The following is a 16,349-nucleotide window of genomic DNA, read 5'->3' as shown; positions in this document are numbered from 1 at the left end:
TCTGTTCTGGTTCTTACAGTTTGCTTCGTTTAAATTTCTGGAATAACTAAATTTCATCATTAACATCATGCCTCGTTAAAACATACAGCTTTGACAGTCCATTACTGCACTGAAATGCAGGACTCTCACAAGTTTTGCCCCAGGAAACAGTTGTCAATATATCATCTGAAACTCTAAAGAGCACTTTACTTTTTTGGATTCTCCTAAAAACAAGTTATGAATTAGCCTATCACACCATAACCCAGCTCTGGTAACTAGAAGCTAATTCTAGTTATCTCGTTAGATTGCCCAAATGATTCACAAAACAATCATTCTTTAACCAGCATGGCTCTATCACAGCATTTACAGAGCAGAAACTGTTTTACCAGAGCTAAGGTTTGTGTTTACATACTATGTTATAAGTGGTTAGAACTGTAAACATCTACAGAGCTCAGTCATACAAGCAAGTCTTAATTCCTTATCAGAATACAGATAAAGTCAAACAGGAAAAGCTAGGGCATTGCAGATATCAACAAGCACACACAGGAGCAAAACTGCTGAGTCATAAAGGCACACACAGCATTAAAAAAGGCCATTTCAGCATTTACAGATTATTTGTACACATGGTTAAAGAGCATTCACACTCAAATTTTAAATTACTATTATTATATTATTAATAATTATTATAATATTATAATAATTATTATATTATTAATTATATTTTAAGATTGTAGCCAAGCAAACTATATTTGCACAAATTCAAGTGGGTGAATTACAAAGTCCACAGAAGACACACTGCAAGCCTGATGCCACCTCTAACTACAGTTCTCAACTCAAACTATGCTTGGAGGAGGGATCACCAGGTATTGTGGTTTGTATAACAAAAACAACAAGGGCCCAACCTCTTATTTTCAGGTGCTACAGTACAGCAATAGAAACATCAACAAAGATCACAAGATTTGGAATATACATAGTGTCAGAAAAGAAGTATTTCCTGAGGTTAGTCTTTTTATATTTCTACCCATTTTGGTAGTTGAGTATCATACCAACCATAACAATGCCAATTCCAGGAGCATTTATATGGTTAACTTTGCAAGATCAGAGCCTAAAATATACGTTACCCAAATGAGACTATTCATGGGAATAGGTATTCAGAGCAAAGCCTAGAACAGTACACTTAAAATTATGTATATGTATCTGCATTAACAATTGCTACAGGAAAAAAAAAAAAAAATCAGAATACTATTCATGCTGGGACTGTTTTTTTAAGAAATGTTACAAGAGCTTTGTGGTATGTAAGAGGTTCCTTCACTGGCTTTCCGTATGCTTTTGATTAAGAAACACAAATAGAAGAGAGAACCTTTTACTTCTCTTCCCTGCAAAGGGAGTCCTAACAGCGATTAAGAATATTACTACTGAGAAAATATAGCGTAACAATCCAGAAAAAGAAATCTTGAACATAAACTATCAGTTTTTGCACCTAATTTCTCCTTTTATCCAACAAATATATTGACATATTAAGCAATTACTTTCTGATATGCAAAGCCATTAAATGTTAGATGTAGGTATAAGATTTATTAAATGGAAGACATATCAATCTATACAGGTATAGGGCTACTCAGTTTTGTGGGTTAAAAGCAAGTTACATGCCTTGTGACATAGCATTCCCAAGAGTGAAGTGTTTCTGATCAAAGAATCAGAAGGCAAACATACACATTTTGAGACTTAAGGCAACGTTACAGCTACCTGGCTCTGATCACCATTTTTGAGGAACAAAATGTAGAACTTCAAAGCCTAAATCCTTACTTACGTTCTGTTATATAATTTAGCCTGTAGCAGACCAACCGCAAACGGTCAGTATGGTCAGTATGAATCTCAGGGTGGAGCAGGGAGCAAAACAGAAACACTGAGGAATAGCAGCATGGAAGAACAAGCAGGGATTAGGAAATAACATGAATTGTATGAGACACTATTGTATGATACTGAAATAACCATACAATTTGAAGGCCCATACTTTGGAATGATTTTGGATGGGTGGGGGGAAGGTGAGAGATGATACAAAAGAGAATTTGATTTTTTTTTTTCAATTTTTTCCCACAACACTCTAAGATTCAAAATAGCTCATTCAAAAAGTGAAAATGAATTCATATGGTAGATACTGAGTACTGAAATGTTCTCCGATTGGGCACAGAAAGGCATAAGCACCTATGTCGGTAATCAAACAGAAGTCTGCATAATTGTTTATCAGAAGCATATTATTGCTAGAAGAACCACTAAGAGCTGTGACGGATTCCCCATTTAACTTTTTTGCATAAAAATATCAGGTGGCACCCTACAAAAATAAAAATCCCACACACTACACACTCACTATCTCTCAAACTTAGAGGTGAAAAATAGCTCAAAGGGGAGTCATGAGTCAAAAAATACTCATCAGAGCCATAAGAAATTGCTGGCAACAGTGCATTCCTATATGGCATCAACATAAAGACTTGCAAGTTGTAACTGCAGCCAGATTCCACTGATCTATTCTGGAGAGGTTTAGCTTTTCCTAACTTGGGAGTCAGAAGCATCTATGTATACAGTAGGAAAAATGGAGAAAGAGGATAAACAGGAAAGGAAAGTTGCACTTTCAAAAAAATATATGAGGAAAGCTGCATTAGACAAACAAGTCAGGTAAATATAATTGTCTGAAACAAAAGTAATTGATTAAAACAAGAATAACACAACAGATCTACTTATTTTGTAATTGGGGGTTTCTGTTTCAGAACCAGACTGAACACTTGGCAAAAGAGTTGTCTATATCAGCTAGACTACGTCAGCTCGACAGCCATTCTCACTGTGACAGAACAGATCCTTTGTCTCCCACTTTGCCCATCTGTGTGTTTTATCTTAGGATATACTCTTCAGAGCAGAAACCACATGCAGTACATTCTCCAAAATATGCACTATGCATGAACAGTGGGCATCAAAAGAAAAATACATTATATGAAAGATATTTTATGTGATGACAACAGGTGCATTGCAAATTTAAGCCATGTTATGCCAAAGAATGTGTGTTAGTTATATCACAAAATAAAATTTGGCAATGCAAACTTACTGGGGGGGAAAAAAAAAAAACTCAAAAAACTTATGTTGTTATTGTTGTGCTTGCCCGAATCATTTGCATAAAACATAAGAAACTAATTTTGAACAGAAACTTTCTTCTGTAATTGCTGAATACTCTCCAGCAAGTTTTGGGGGGGGGGGGGGGGGCAAGAACACACATACTAGAAACCACAGGAATTCTTAGCAAAAGGGATGAAAGCATAATTAATAACGAATGTGTTAAATTTATTTCCTAGTGTATTGATACACATGCGTAGTGCTACAACTTCCGTAAGCCTTTCCTTAATCTTTAACACACCTTATAAAAAGGTATTTTAACAGTGCCCCTAACATGTAAAAAATAACGATTAGTCATACTAACTCTACTTTTATCCCTGTTCATCCCTGTAACTTATCCAAAAGCTTAGGAAGACTCATTGTAAATGTTGTTTCTTACTGTAGTAAGGTATTTAAATCCTTATAAATTGATTCTGTAAGGACTAAAGCTAAAAGCAAAAGGGCTTTTTCATTTTGTATGCACCGTGAACACAGGCTATGCCTAAATGATCATCCAGTTGTGCTCCAGACGCTGAACTCACACTGACCCACACGCACACACAAGGAAGTGCTCCATATTCTACTTCTTTATATTTTCACCATTGAATGCACACATGCATTGGCACTTACCATCAGAACAGGATGAAATAATACCAGGACAAACTATAAAGCCATTACTGCCCTTCAGCAGACACCTGTCTGATGTATCCTTGTCTCTTACAAACTTGCACGCACAAAGTAAATCCTTCACCAGTGATTTAAGCTAACCTGCTTGACTCTGAGGACTGCTAATCTGTTTCGGTATACGCAGGTATTACATCACAGCTGAAAACCAGTAATAACTTAAATCACTTCTCAGGTGTGACTCACTGTGCAAAAACTTTGACTTCATGATGAAGTAGGCTGAAAAGACATTGTTTTAAGCTACTACTGATTTTTTGACCTTAAAGATCTATAGTTAAGAAAAAGTCTAGTATGCACAAGAGTATGCCACAGTACTTGACATATGGATACAGAAAGCCTTCTGACACTAATGCTGACTTGAGACTAACCTAACCACACAGGCAGCTACAGTGCCATTGAACTAATGTATCTAAAGGAGCAGTGATCCAGAAGAATTATTCAACAGCAGACACTGAATAACTTTAATTTAACAATAACAACCGTAACACCCAAAAGCAACAGCTGAGAAGAATATAATCAATCATCAACAGAGAAAAGGAAGATTTTTGAAGGTCACAGAAAAGAAAAAGAGTACACCTACTTCCTAAACTCTGAAATAAGGTATGGGTGGCAGAATTCTATTGCATCTTAATCTTGAGACTGCAGAATAACTCATCTTGCTTTACCACTGGAGACAATTCTGTACCATCTTAATGATGGGGGGGGGGGGGAAGCAAAAAACCCCTTTTATGCTTGGCTTTTAAAACAGCAACTAAATTTTTTTGACATTTAAGTGAGGTACATTTATTCAAATTGATATAACTTCTATTTGCGATGTCATTTACAAAACAGTTCTTTCTTTCACAGACTTCCGCCTTCAGAAAACAGACATCCACTCAGGATTATTTAAACTTGGAAAAATGCAAGTGTTTTCTTTGAAAAAATATCTATTGTTACAGCAAAAACTTGGGTTTCCTTTCAAACAAGATCATATGATTACGCGTTTATATTTTACTTTCCGCAGGAATTTACACACCCCCCCATTTGCATCCTGTTATTCATTTAGAGTTTCCCTTTAGTTCAGCATGCTGTGTTAATAACGTGGACCTGTTGGCTCAGTCTAGGCGCTCAAGGTGACAATCAAAGTGCTCATTCCTGCACTTATCAGATTTATTCTATATGTAGATAGGGTATATTATTTAACTACACGAAACATTTCACCAAAAAGGTAGATCTACAAGAGGCGTTGTACGGCCAGATTGTGAAACTCTCTGTACTAACTCAGTTTTTGTTGTTTGCTATGTACGTGAAAACACTTATTTCTCCTTCGGTGGGTAAGTTTCCTCTGAAATAGATTCATACAGTGTTAATTAAGTACATTGAAATAGTATAAAAGATGATCTTCCCATTTTCAACATTGTACCTCTACCTCAATCAACAAAACGTAGGATATAAATTTACGAGCATTACCAAATTGAAGCCACTAGTTACCATAAGTGAGGAGAAATGCTTTGTAGTCCTGCAGGGAAAAAGGGAAGCTATCTTAGGCAGTTAGTCCTATTACCCATGGTACTGAGAAACTACCAAGAGGCCAAAACTTTAAACTGGTAGCTGGTGAGGACACAGGTTATTATAAGGTCCAAAGAGCTCTGCTGAAAAAAAACTTATAATTTAATGTTAACGTCACTCTAAATAAGATTCCTTAATATCTGCATCTGATCAATATAATTCCATCTTTGTTATAATATTGTAAAACTTCACTGATTGATAAAAAAAAATAGGCCATTTACTTGAATACAACCTTCCTGTTTTATTCCAGTAATGAACAGGACCAATTTCCGCCTTTGAAGAAACTGGCATGAAGCCAATCACCCTATCTCACCACTAGAGAACAATTCAGATATTGAAGGAGAGGGGTAAAACTCCTTTGCCAGCTTTCAGATGGTATAAGAGAACATATGTTTTTGGCCTCATTAGCACTCATTGTATTATGCTTGCCAGGGCCGAGATCAAGGAAAATCTGCCCACACAATCAGAAAACCATAGCTGTCTTCCTGATCCCTCATGCTCTGCACTGAGCAGGGCATGAACACAGGAAAGACTTTGCCTCTGCTTCTTTACAGGCCACATCTGCAGTAAATTATAGGAAAAGGCACTAGCAACTACTTTACATCAAAATGAATTCACTTTTGATGCTTCATCAAGTAAAATGTCCAGGTGATGGAAAAGTCATACGCAATGTAATGAACAGTAATAGTTTTATGAAGGTGATTTTCGGAGGGGGGGAGGGGAAATCATTTCTTCAATATTTCTGAAAGGCTATGTAACAGGACTGGAAGACTCATTAAGGGCATTATTACTTCCAAACATAAAGCCTTGAAAGTCTGGTGATTTAAGTGAAATGTAAGCAAATACATTTGGTTTTCAAGAAACTGGAAAGCTTACTTTATGTAGTTACATTGTACATAACCATGCAACTGGATGTTCCATTAAAATATAGATAAATTTAATGATTTTAAGTGCTTAAACAGCTGAAATAAACATAAATTATGAACAGAATTTTACAAGCAGTCCAAACACAAATAAATCCCCAACTCTTACCATCAAAGAAGCTTTTGGCTCTCAGGTAACTGACGCTAAGCCTAAGCACAGACAGCTTATCCAGTTTGGCGATAACATCTTGAGGGAAAGGCAGCAGGCTAGCCAAGCGATCTAATTCTGCATTCAAACGATCCCTGTGTCTCTTGGATGGGTTGGACTTGACTCCTTCAGCTGGGGACGGCTTTACTCTGTGGCAAAAACAAACAAAAGAAGTGTACGTTACCTCCAAAAACAAAGGTAAATATTTGCTAACTCTAACATTACAAAGAGCCTTTTAAAATTTAACATGCAAAATGTTTTTACCAATTGACTTATATGTTCCTCAGGGTGGGGGGGGGGGGGAGTTAATCTAAGATAATTTAAACCCCACTCCAACACACACTCACTGATAAATGGAGCAATAAGAGCTATGTAGGCTATCTGAACACTTAATGGATGTTTGAAATCTCAGAGGTTTAGTGTTTATAACAAGTTTCCTACACTAACTGAAATGTCACTTGGAGAAATCTTCTAAATATTTATATTACAGATAATGCAATCATGTTTATGAATATTTGTACAAGTTTACTTGATATCTATACTTCTTTTTTTTTTTACTTCAGTTATAACTTCTCATAGTTGTCCTTAATTCTTAATCAATGTTTTGAATGGTTTATTGTCATTTAATATGACTAAAGTTTCAGCAACCTGTTAGACAATGAGGCATTCAACATGGCACAAGAAAACAAGAGTTACAGCTCCGTCAGCGAGTAACATCCTTCTGGCTAACGCTGTAGTAAGCCCATCCTCTAAATCACCTTAGGTAAGAGTATTTCATTTGAGTACAGCATGACAAGTGTACTTATATGCACTGTACAAAGGAGAATTAAAGCAGCTTTCTGTTATGAATTAGATAATAAAGTTTTTGTAAACTTGCTATTTTCCATTCATATCCCCCCTAAGTCTAGTTCTAGATACTTTGATGCTCCTGTCTTCCCGAATACACAAAAGTCTATGAACAGGTTTAAACCCCTACTCACTCCAATTATATTTAGTCAAAATAAGCCAACACTGAAACTCATCAACTTATCTGCACAAGCTATCATATACATTAACACACTTATCATACAGTTTTCTAGATAACAAAAAAATCAATTTTCACTTTTCCATACTGTAATTGAGAGGTCTGTAGCTCAGTTTGTTCTGTAAGACACACCTTCTGCAAAATACTGAATGTAAGTACTTTGAGCAATTATTTTCCTTAGTATTTCACTTAATCTGTTTCTGAGCTTCATCTTTCAATCGATTGTAAAATTAGAAATTTTAAGAGCTCCAAAAGTTATTTTTAGCACTACTGAATCATACTGTAAAGTATTTTCACCTTAAATTTCCAATCAAGTACTAATAGAACATATTAGCTTGCACATTTTAGCTTGTTTTCTGTTTCAACTACACTTCTTGTTAGTTTAAAATCCTTCTTTACAGGCACAGCTTATTCAAGCACTACTTGTCAAAAACTTGTACTTAAGTCTGACTACCTATTCACTAGCACTATAAATTTCCTTTTATACATTAAAAAAGCATGGTCTCCCTTCTTTATCCAGAGCCTGGAAACTTGAAGACGCTGTAATACAAAGTGTTGTTAGCACACACACAATACATCAGAGTAAGCTCTTGCTAGTAAGTTCTTGCTCACTCCTCAGCCAGATAAAGTTAAGCTTACTGCAGAGTAAATGCTGTCTAGGACACAGTTCTAACAGAGTATTATACTAAAAAAAGAGAAAAGTTGGAGAAACAGATGAATCAAGAAGAAACGTGAAAATTCTTCCCTCTCAAGAGAGAGCATTATGTAGGTTCATCATCAACTGCAATGTATGATGAACTAAATAGTTGGTTAGATGAGTGCTTCAGTTACAAGCCCTGACTTCAAAACCTGTAGCTTACCACAGTCCCAAATGAACATTAATCTTCAATTAATTTAGTAAAGCTTTCTTCATATTCATTATTCTGGCAGAATATTAATTTATACAAGCCATATGACTAACACAATTGAAATACAAACCTGATCAGGTAAATTAAAGATCACCAAATATTACCAGTAACATTAAAAGTTACCTCATAAATATGGTCTGCATATTAAACTCAAATATAGAGATAGAAAAATAAATTGCAATTTCAAAATGGGCAATTATGTAACAATTTGCAAATAGATCGCAACTACCAAATCAAACAGCAAAGGTACCCGTTCAAACAGTTCCCAACTTCTGCCAAATAAATCAGCAATAAATAACAAAATTTTCTATTTTCATGACCCCTGCTTCACTTACAACTTCTATAAGCAATCTGGTAAGTTATGTTGAAATCATATGCAATTATGCATTTAATGTGATAATTTGTTAATTTAGATCTAATTATTTTTTCTTTACTTTCAAATGACCTTTCTTCCTTACCTCTAACTAATCCAAGGCATTCTGTTTTTCTAAATGTAGAACACAACATTACTGAATATTAAATTACTAATATTTGCAGCATAAATCTTACTAGGTTCTCTCTCTCTCCAAACTAAATTTCCATTTTCCCTAATTTCATCATCTGACACCAACCAAAATCCACGATATAAATGGAACCTTTACCGATGAAAGAACTAACATTGCATAGTGAGCATAACTAGTGAGTTAAACCACTTCCCCACTCCCTCATATGAACCCTTGACGCAAAGGACAGCCCTAGCTCCACTGTAAAAGATTATCTTCAGGGAAAACTACATGATTAAATTCATACACACATTTTATTTAAAAAGTAAACTGAAGAAGGGAATTGATTTTAAGCTGACCTTTCAGTTCTTGATCTTTTACCTTACTCACAGGATATATGAATTCTCTAATCAAAGGCCAGAGGTCTCTGTACACATAGTATCTCTCACAACTGAACTGCAATCCTTATCATACAACAGCTGCAAGACAAGCAAGCACTGTTAGATGTAGTTTTAACACTTTAAGGATTTACCATCATAACATTTGAGTGTTTTCACAGGTCTACTACAGGCTATTTATCAGACGTTTTAATTACGTCCACTTACAGACATTACGAACACTGAATTACTAAAAAAATAAAAAGAACAAGTACCTGAGCCTTAATCATTATCAGAAAGCAAAAATAGGTTTTAACATTTATATGCTAACTTTTAATTAAAAAGAAAAAATTGGAAGTGGTTCTTTGGGAAAATGAAAATAAAGTATAGATTTATAATATTCATAGTAAGACGCCAAAAACTAAAAACAAACAAAAAATCTCTTATTCACAAGACCAAAGCGTGAAGGTAGCTCAGGAAATAAAGCAATGTCCAAGAAGAGCCTTAGCGATACAATGAATTATGTTAAAAAAACAAATTAGAAAGTTAATGAGAACTGTTTTATAGCTTAGGAAGATTTAATCTTTTCAGCTGCACACATTTTTCATCTAGTCTTTAATATTGCACACAAAAACATATGTTATTCCTAGGTATATTATTTAATTCAAATGTAGCTCAGGTATGTGAAATACATCAGTTTCCACTGTGTAAGTGGTTTATAGAGAATTTGAGGAAGTCTCCTATTTCCTTTAAGAAGTTAAAAAAAAAAAAAAAAAACACCCAAAAAACCACTAAGCATTTACTCCTATTTCTCATCCTGGATTTACCATTAATAAAAATTCAAGTGATGATTTATTTGGGAATGACAAATACGACCCAGACTTTGGATCCCTTTTATCCAAGTTTGTGGTAGAGCTATCTCGGAGGGGCAAGAGAATTTCCAGTGGTTCTCTCAGAGGCCAGTGAAACAAGCAAGGATTTAGGCAACTGAAGGGATAAAGTATTTTTTACTAACAAAATTTGATCAGTGGTCTGCTACATGTGTGATACTACTCAATTGTTTGTCCTCCAGTAGCAAACGGTGCTTTAGTTTGCTTAGGTTGCCTTGGTATATGGATTAATGACCAAGAATTTGATGGTGACAGCCAGAACACTAACCAAATGCGAAGGCTTCACATCTAGCTTAACATATTTCAGTACTGTTCAAGATCAGTAGACAAGGCTATTCAGAAGGAGAAAAAAATATTTTCCTAGCTACTGAGCATAACATCTACATTTGGCTAACTTAATTCGCTGCAGATTTTATTTCAAAAAGGTACCTTTGCAAGAAGCATTGGCCAGAAAGCCCCCCTTAAAAAACAGTGATTTTCAAGTCACAGTCAACATGTAATTTATAGGATTGGCCAGGTTATAATTTTTATGTAATACATTTGTTATATGACAAATAAGACTTTCTCTAAAAATAGCTTTAATATCTCCTTACCAAGTATTCTTTCAAAATAAATAAACAAGAAGTGCCAGAGCAAGCCTCCAAAATGGAGGCTTATCAGTAAAGAAAAATAATCATTAAAAATATCTTTGCACTGCTTTTCGAAATCACTGTCTTCATTTGTACACTTAACTAAGGATGGACTAGTCAAACTTTTTCTATAGATAACTTAATATCATAAGTGCATTTAAGCCAACAGTAAGCAACATCATAATTTCTTATCCAGTTTGCTTTTCCAAGAAACAAGCCGCTAAGCTTTGTGTGTATGAAGTAGTACAAAATATTTAAGCCCCCCCCACCCCATTCCTTGTCTACTACATTTACTCAGTTGTGCAAAACAGCTCCTTTCCAAACGTTGCCTAAGATAAAAACAAGAGAAACTAGAGCTAGTTAGGGTCAAAATAGGCACAGGAGTATAAGTAGTATTAGGTGGGACTGCATGTATTTAATATTCTTCACCTAGGGTTTACTGTAGACACATTATAACCTTATTTCCATAACACTTACATTTTGTCCTTCCTACTATAATATTATTAACTGGAATTCTGAAGTTATATACTAACCACTTGAGAAAAGGAATTCAAGACAAAAAAAGGGGGAGGGGGGGAGGAAGCACCATCTATTAACCCCAAAGTTTCACTGTGTAAAACACACCCATAAAAATATGGCCACTAGGGGGACTCCACATTAAATAATTTCATTTAATGTTTGAACAAAGGCTGCAAGGTTCTAAGAAAGTGATTTCTGTAGCACATTATATATTATTGGAATTTACATTGTTTACTACGCTTCCCCCCCCCCCCCAGTTAACAAGATGAAACGTAGGAACAGTTCCTATTAAGTTTCCCCATGATCTCTTTTCCATTTCAACATATACTATTATGGTACTGTAGTTCTCTATTGAATCAAAAAAAGCACATTTCAACAGTTGGCACTGGCAGGGCAATAGCTCGAGATCCCCTGTCAAGTTCAGTTCTGAATATGGCACATAATAAAAATAGCGTGCGAGAGCAGTGAGGAGGAGGGAAGTTTCCTAAATTGGTTTTGAGTTACTACTATGACTTTAATAAGTTATTTTATATCTGAAGTCAAAAGTATTTCTTCCATTTCACTTTTTCCATTAACAGTATGGCATTACATGAATAGCTTCTTCCATCTCTATGAACCCAATACCTATTGTTTACAGGTTGAAAATAATCATTCTCCATTCAAAGTTACATATACAGCAAATAGAACACTAAAAGAACTATCTAGAGAAATAATCTCTTCTATAAAGTATATTACACTAGTCCCAACAATATACCACCTCTTCCATTTTAAAATTTCTTTTTGAAGAGGTCTGAATTTTATTGAGGGAGGAACATCAACTTCAAATGGATAAAAGTCATTGTAGCGTCAAACCACAGGGTAAGGAAACAGACAGAACATTGGAACTGTTCATAAAAATCTAAAATCTTCGTTAATAGACAATGCATACATTGCATTGTCCCCGTTCCCCCCCCCCCATCAATTACAATAGCTTATTGCTTCTCTCCCTTCTTTTGGCCTAAAGGTATGACGCGTCATTAGTTTTGCGAGAAATCAGACCCCTCTGACCCATCAATAACGCTCTGTAAGATTGGTCTAAGAGCACAAGCAACCAGAAAGCATAGCCACAGTGAGATGAAAAGAAACAAATAAGTGATACATGTGAAAGAAATTAATCTTGCATAACAATAACTGAGTAACCCAAATAAGACAGGGTAACAATCAGCCTCCACTTCCATTTAGAGGTGAGATAACTATTATAACATGAATACTCTTATTTTTTTGAAGAAGAAATATTTGTTTCTTCCTCTAGTCCTAAGTCCCCCAATAGTCCCCGAATGGTTTCCATTGGTAACAAAAAAGGCTTCCAAGTTTAACTTGGAAATGAGAGAAGCTCAGTCAACTTATAGAAAGAATAGGCACACGGAAAAAGATTACTTACATGAATATTATAGCAATGTAAAAGAGAAAGTTTCACATCCTCTAACCAGGACTAACCAGAAATACTAACCAGTAAGTCAGATACCAAACCGTCTTACCAGAAGGGCAACATAATTTTTCAGTTCTGTTTGCAAAAGGGTGAACTATTTGCTCTTAAGAACTAGTACTGTGCAGATATTGCCAATACATTTTTATTTCCTCACAAAAAAAAGCAACGCAAAATTCATTCTTAAAACATGGATCGATAACGTGAATCTAATTAAGCACCTCTACATTTCTGTTTAGAAGTGAGTGATCAAAAAGCAGGCATGGCTATAATCAAAATGACTGCATCTTTTAACACAAATACTGAAAAAGAATGGATTTTTAGACTTTTTGAGCAAATTAACAGAAAAGCTGGATATGTACACAAATTCTAACAGCTCCAACTGGAAAGAAAGAAGCATTCAAGCTAATTCCCCCCCTCCAAGAAGGCTGTCTGCTATAAGTCTAAAAATATATAATTTACAAGACAATTTCATTAAATATTTGTTATTCTTCAATGTTTTTGAAGTCTTGGCAGTTATTTTACTTCTACAAAGCTACACTTCAGAAATACAAAGGGATTTTTGGTGCTATGCATCATAGTTTGCTTATTTTTCTTACAGTTCTGTAGCTTAGCTTAACCAGTTTTTATGACCTATAGATTCTTGACTTTCAGTTGAAAGTGCAAGTTAATCATCTCCATCCTGAGAGTCACTCGCATGAGTGTAGTCTTTTAGGGAAGCATACACAGCTTAGGACTCAAACCTACAACAGGTGCATAACGTGAAATAAGTCTACACAGGTACTCAACGGTGCATAGAGTTAAAAAAAAAAAAAAAAGAAAGAAAAAAAGGAAAAAAGAAAACCATACCACACACAGCGCCAGGTATTTATTTTTTCATTCCCCCTGGGCAGACCAGTAGGATCTGCAGCGTTTGCACTCGTTGGAGCTGAACGAATGAAAACGTTTAATGTAGTACTGGAGGATTAAAACTGGTTTAACTCTCCCAGACAGGCTAAAAACAGCCCTGCTGAAGGGGAAGACGCTGCACCTCTCCGGGCTGCCTTCTCGCGCTCCCCGCTGACATCCGCGCGAGACACCTGAGCGACGCCGGCACCCACGCTCAGCCGGGCGGCTCCGCGGGCGCGCACACACACACACGCCCCGCGGCGAGCCGGCACCGAGTAACGTCCTCACGGTCCGAGCAACGCAAAGGCCCCGCACGCCGCCGGCAGCGCCGCGGCAGCCATCTCGCAGGCACCCGGCCCGCCCGCACCGCCCGCGCGGGACGGAGGCCGCGCGGGGACAGCGCGCAACGCGACGCGGCGGCGCGGCCCCGGCGGTGGCTGCGGCTCGCTCCCTCCCTCCCTCCCTGCCGCAGCCGGCGGGGCCGGCGCAGCCAGCCGCCGGGGAGCTGGCACCTCAGGTGCCTCCTAATCTAGGTCAGCCGACTCAGCCGCCCTCCAGTCATCTCTCCCGCTTTCCACCGCCGCGATCTGCCTGCTAGTCGCGAGCCCTCCGCGCGGCCAGCCTCGCTTTTTAAAAAAATAATAAAACTAAAAATAATAAATAAATAAGTAAGACAGCAGGCCCGCCGGCGCCCCCAGGCACGACTTCGCCCGCACCGGGAGCCGCGAGCGACGGCGCCGTCCCCGGCATCCCCGGCGCCGCAGCACCGGCCCCCGCGAGTGAGCGAGCGAGCGGGCGAGCGGCCGCCGGGACGAGGCGGGGGGCGGAACGGCCCCCTCAGGTGACGGCAGGGCCGACAGGCCCGCGGGCACACGCCGCCCGCGCCGCGGAGAGGAGCCCGGAGCGGGCAGCTGCACACGGCGGTGCCCGGGCCGCACAGCGAGAGCGAGCGAGCGAGCCGACCTCCCCCCTCGGCCCCCGGTCCCTCCCCGCCGGGAGCCGCTTACATTTTCTGCACAGGTTTCCGCCGCTTGCGACTGGCGTAGGTGACATTGGGGTTCATCCTGCCGCGGCTCCAGCGCCCGGCGCCGCCGCCGGCCGGGGACGAGCCCCGGGCGCGCCGCAGCCCTGCCTGGCCCGCGGGCCCCGGCCCTGCCGCCCGCAGCGCAGGGAAGCGCGGAGCCCACTCGCAGCGGCGGCGGCGCCTTCCCCGGCCGGGCGAGGACGGGAGGCGGAGGCGCCACGGGGCGGGGACCCCAGGTGATCGGCGCAGGCTACACCCCCCTCGCCGCCCCCCGGAGGGCACAGGTGCGGGGGCGGCCGGGGCTTTCCAGCGCCGCTCGCCCGGCGTCTCCCCGCCGAGGACGACACCTTCTCCCGCCCGGCTCCCTCTGCGGCGGCGGGAGGGTGCGAAGCGGCCTCTGCACCCCGGCGCGGCCGCCGTCTGCTGGCCGAGCGCCTGTCAGTGTGCGCGGCGCCGGGCCGGGCCGGGCCGGGCCGCTCCTCCCGCCGCCGCCGCCACCGCCCCGCGGCCGGCCCCGCCCCGCCCCGCCCCGCCCCGCGCGGCTGACAGCTGCCACCGCCCCTCGCCGCGGAGGCGCCTGGCGGCGGCGGCCGGGCCGCCATGTTGGGAAGGTCGCGCCAGGAGAGGGAGGGCGGGCGCGAAAGCGGCGGTGGGGCCCGAGGCCGCGGCCACGGGGAGAGGGGGCTGCTGTGCGGCAGGCAGGACTGGGCTGGGGGGGGAACCGCAGGGCTGGGGTGGCCGGGGGTGGAGGGGGACAGCTACTGCCCCTGCAGATAGTGAGGAATGTGAGCACCAGTCACCCCCATAACAATAATAATAAACATACCCACCCACCCACCCTAAAAAGAGTCAGAGCATTCAGTTTTGAAAGAAAAATGGTAATTCCTCTGTTGCAAGATGAGGCCTGTGTCTGTCACACACACACACCCCCCCCCACCCCGGCAAGACCTGCAGCCTCTTCTTCCCACCTCCCCTAGGCTGCAAAAACCCTCAAGGCCGCGGTTTGCCTTACAAATAAACCAGAAATAATGCGCTATCAGCAAAGGTCGGGGAGGGGGAGGGAGCCCCAGGTAGCGGTGCGCAGGATGGGGAGAAGTGAAAACACGCGAGGTCCCGCCTCGGACAACGACAGGGGACACGGGCAGAGGGAGTCACTTGGGGGAACGTCGCAACTTAACCAAGCCCCGAAAGGAATGATGGAGTTTATTAGCATAGGATGTGGTTAGAGTCTCATTAAGGGATGAATCCTTGAGTTATTACGCTGACATGTTAAACTAAACACTTATTTTAAAGGCAAGAAGCAACATCGCAAAAAGTAAAAGGTGCTGCCAAACGGCTGACACACAAAACCATTTAAGAGGATTCCTAATGCATTTCTGACCCTCTATTGCTTCTCCCTCCCATTTTCTTCCTCTGTTTCCTTTCACAACAGCAGAGCTCTTCCCCCAGAGTAACTACAATAAATTTTGTCTCAACACTAAACTTGGGAGACTGGGAGTCGCCCTGTGTAAACACAAATTATATACAATCATTACCGAGACAAGAGCCTGGCTGACCCACGCTGAGAACCGGGAAGAGCTCAATTCTGCTGCTATTGAGATCCGCAAAATCCCAGGCACTTTCAGTGGGAGATGACTGAGTCTAACCAAAGAAAAGGAACCGCAGCGTCAGCCTTCCTGCAGGTCAGAAATCAATTTATTGGCTGTGGGGTCAGCGCAAG

At 40.4% G+C, this 16,349-nt stretch overlaps 1 protein-coding gene across 1 annotated transcript in view; it reads right to left on the bottom strand.

Annotated features, from left to right (window-relative positions):
- AHR (aryl hydrocarbon receptor) overlaps positions 1-14,765 on the bottom strand; it is a 69,105-nt gene extending 54,340 nt beyond the window's left edge. The window contains 2 exon segments of the mRNA XM_068935034.1: positions 6,385-6,572; positions 14,613-14,765. Coding sequence (XP_068791135.1) covers positions 6,385-6,572; positions 14,613-14,668 — 244 coding nt within the window. The 5' untranslated portion in view covers positions 14,669-14,765.
- Positions 14,766-16,349: the final 1,584 nt, after the last annotated feature.

This window comes from Struthio camelus, chromosome 2 (assembly GCF_040807025.1).
Source record: "Struthio camelus isolate bStrCam1 chromosome 2, bStrCam1.hap1, whole genome shotgun sequence".
Classification (NCBI taxonomy): Eukaryota; Metazoa; Chordata; class Aves; order Struthioniformes; family Struthionidae; genus Struthio; species Struthio camelus.
The sequence above is the reverse complement of the archived record's forward strand: the minus strand, read 5'-3'. Positions and strand labels throughout refer to the sequence as shown.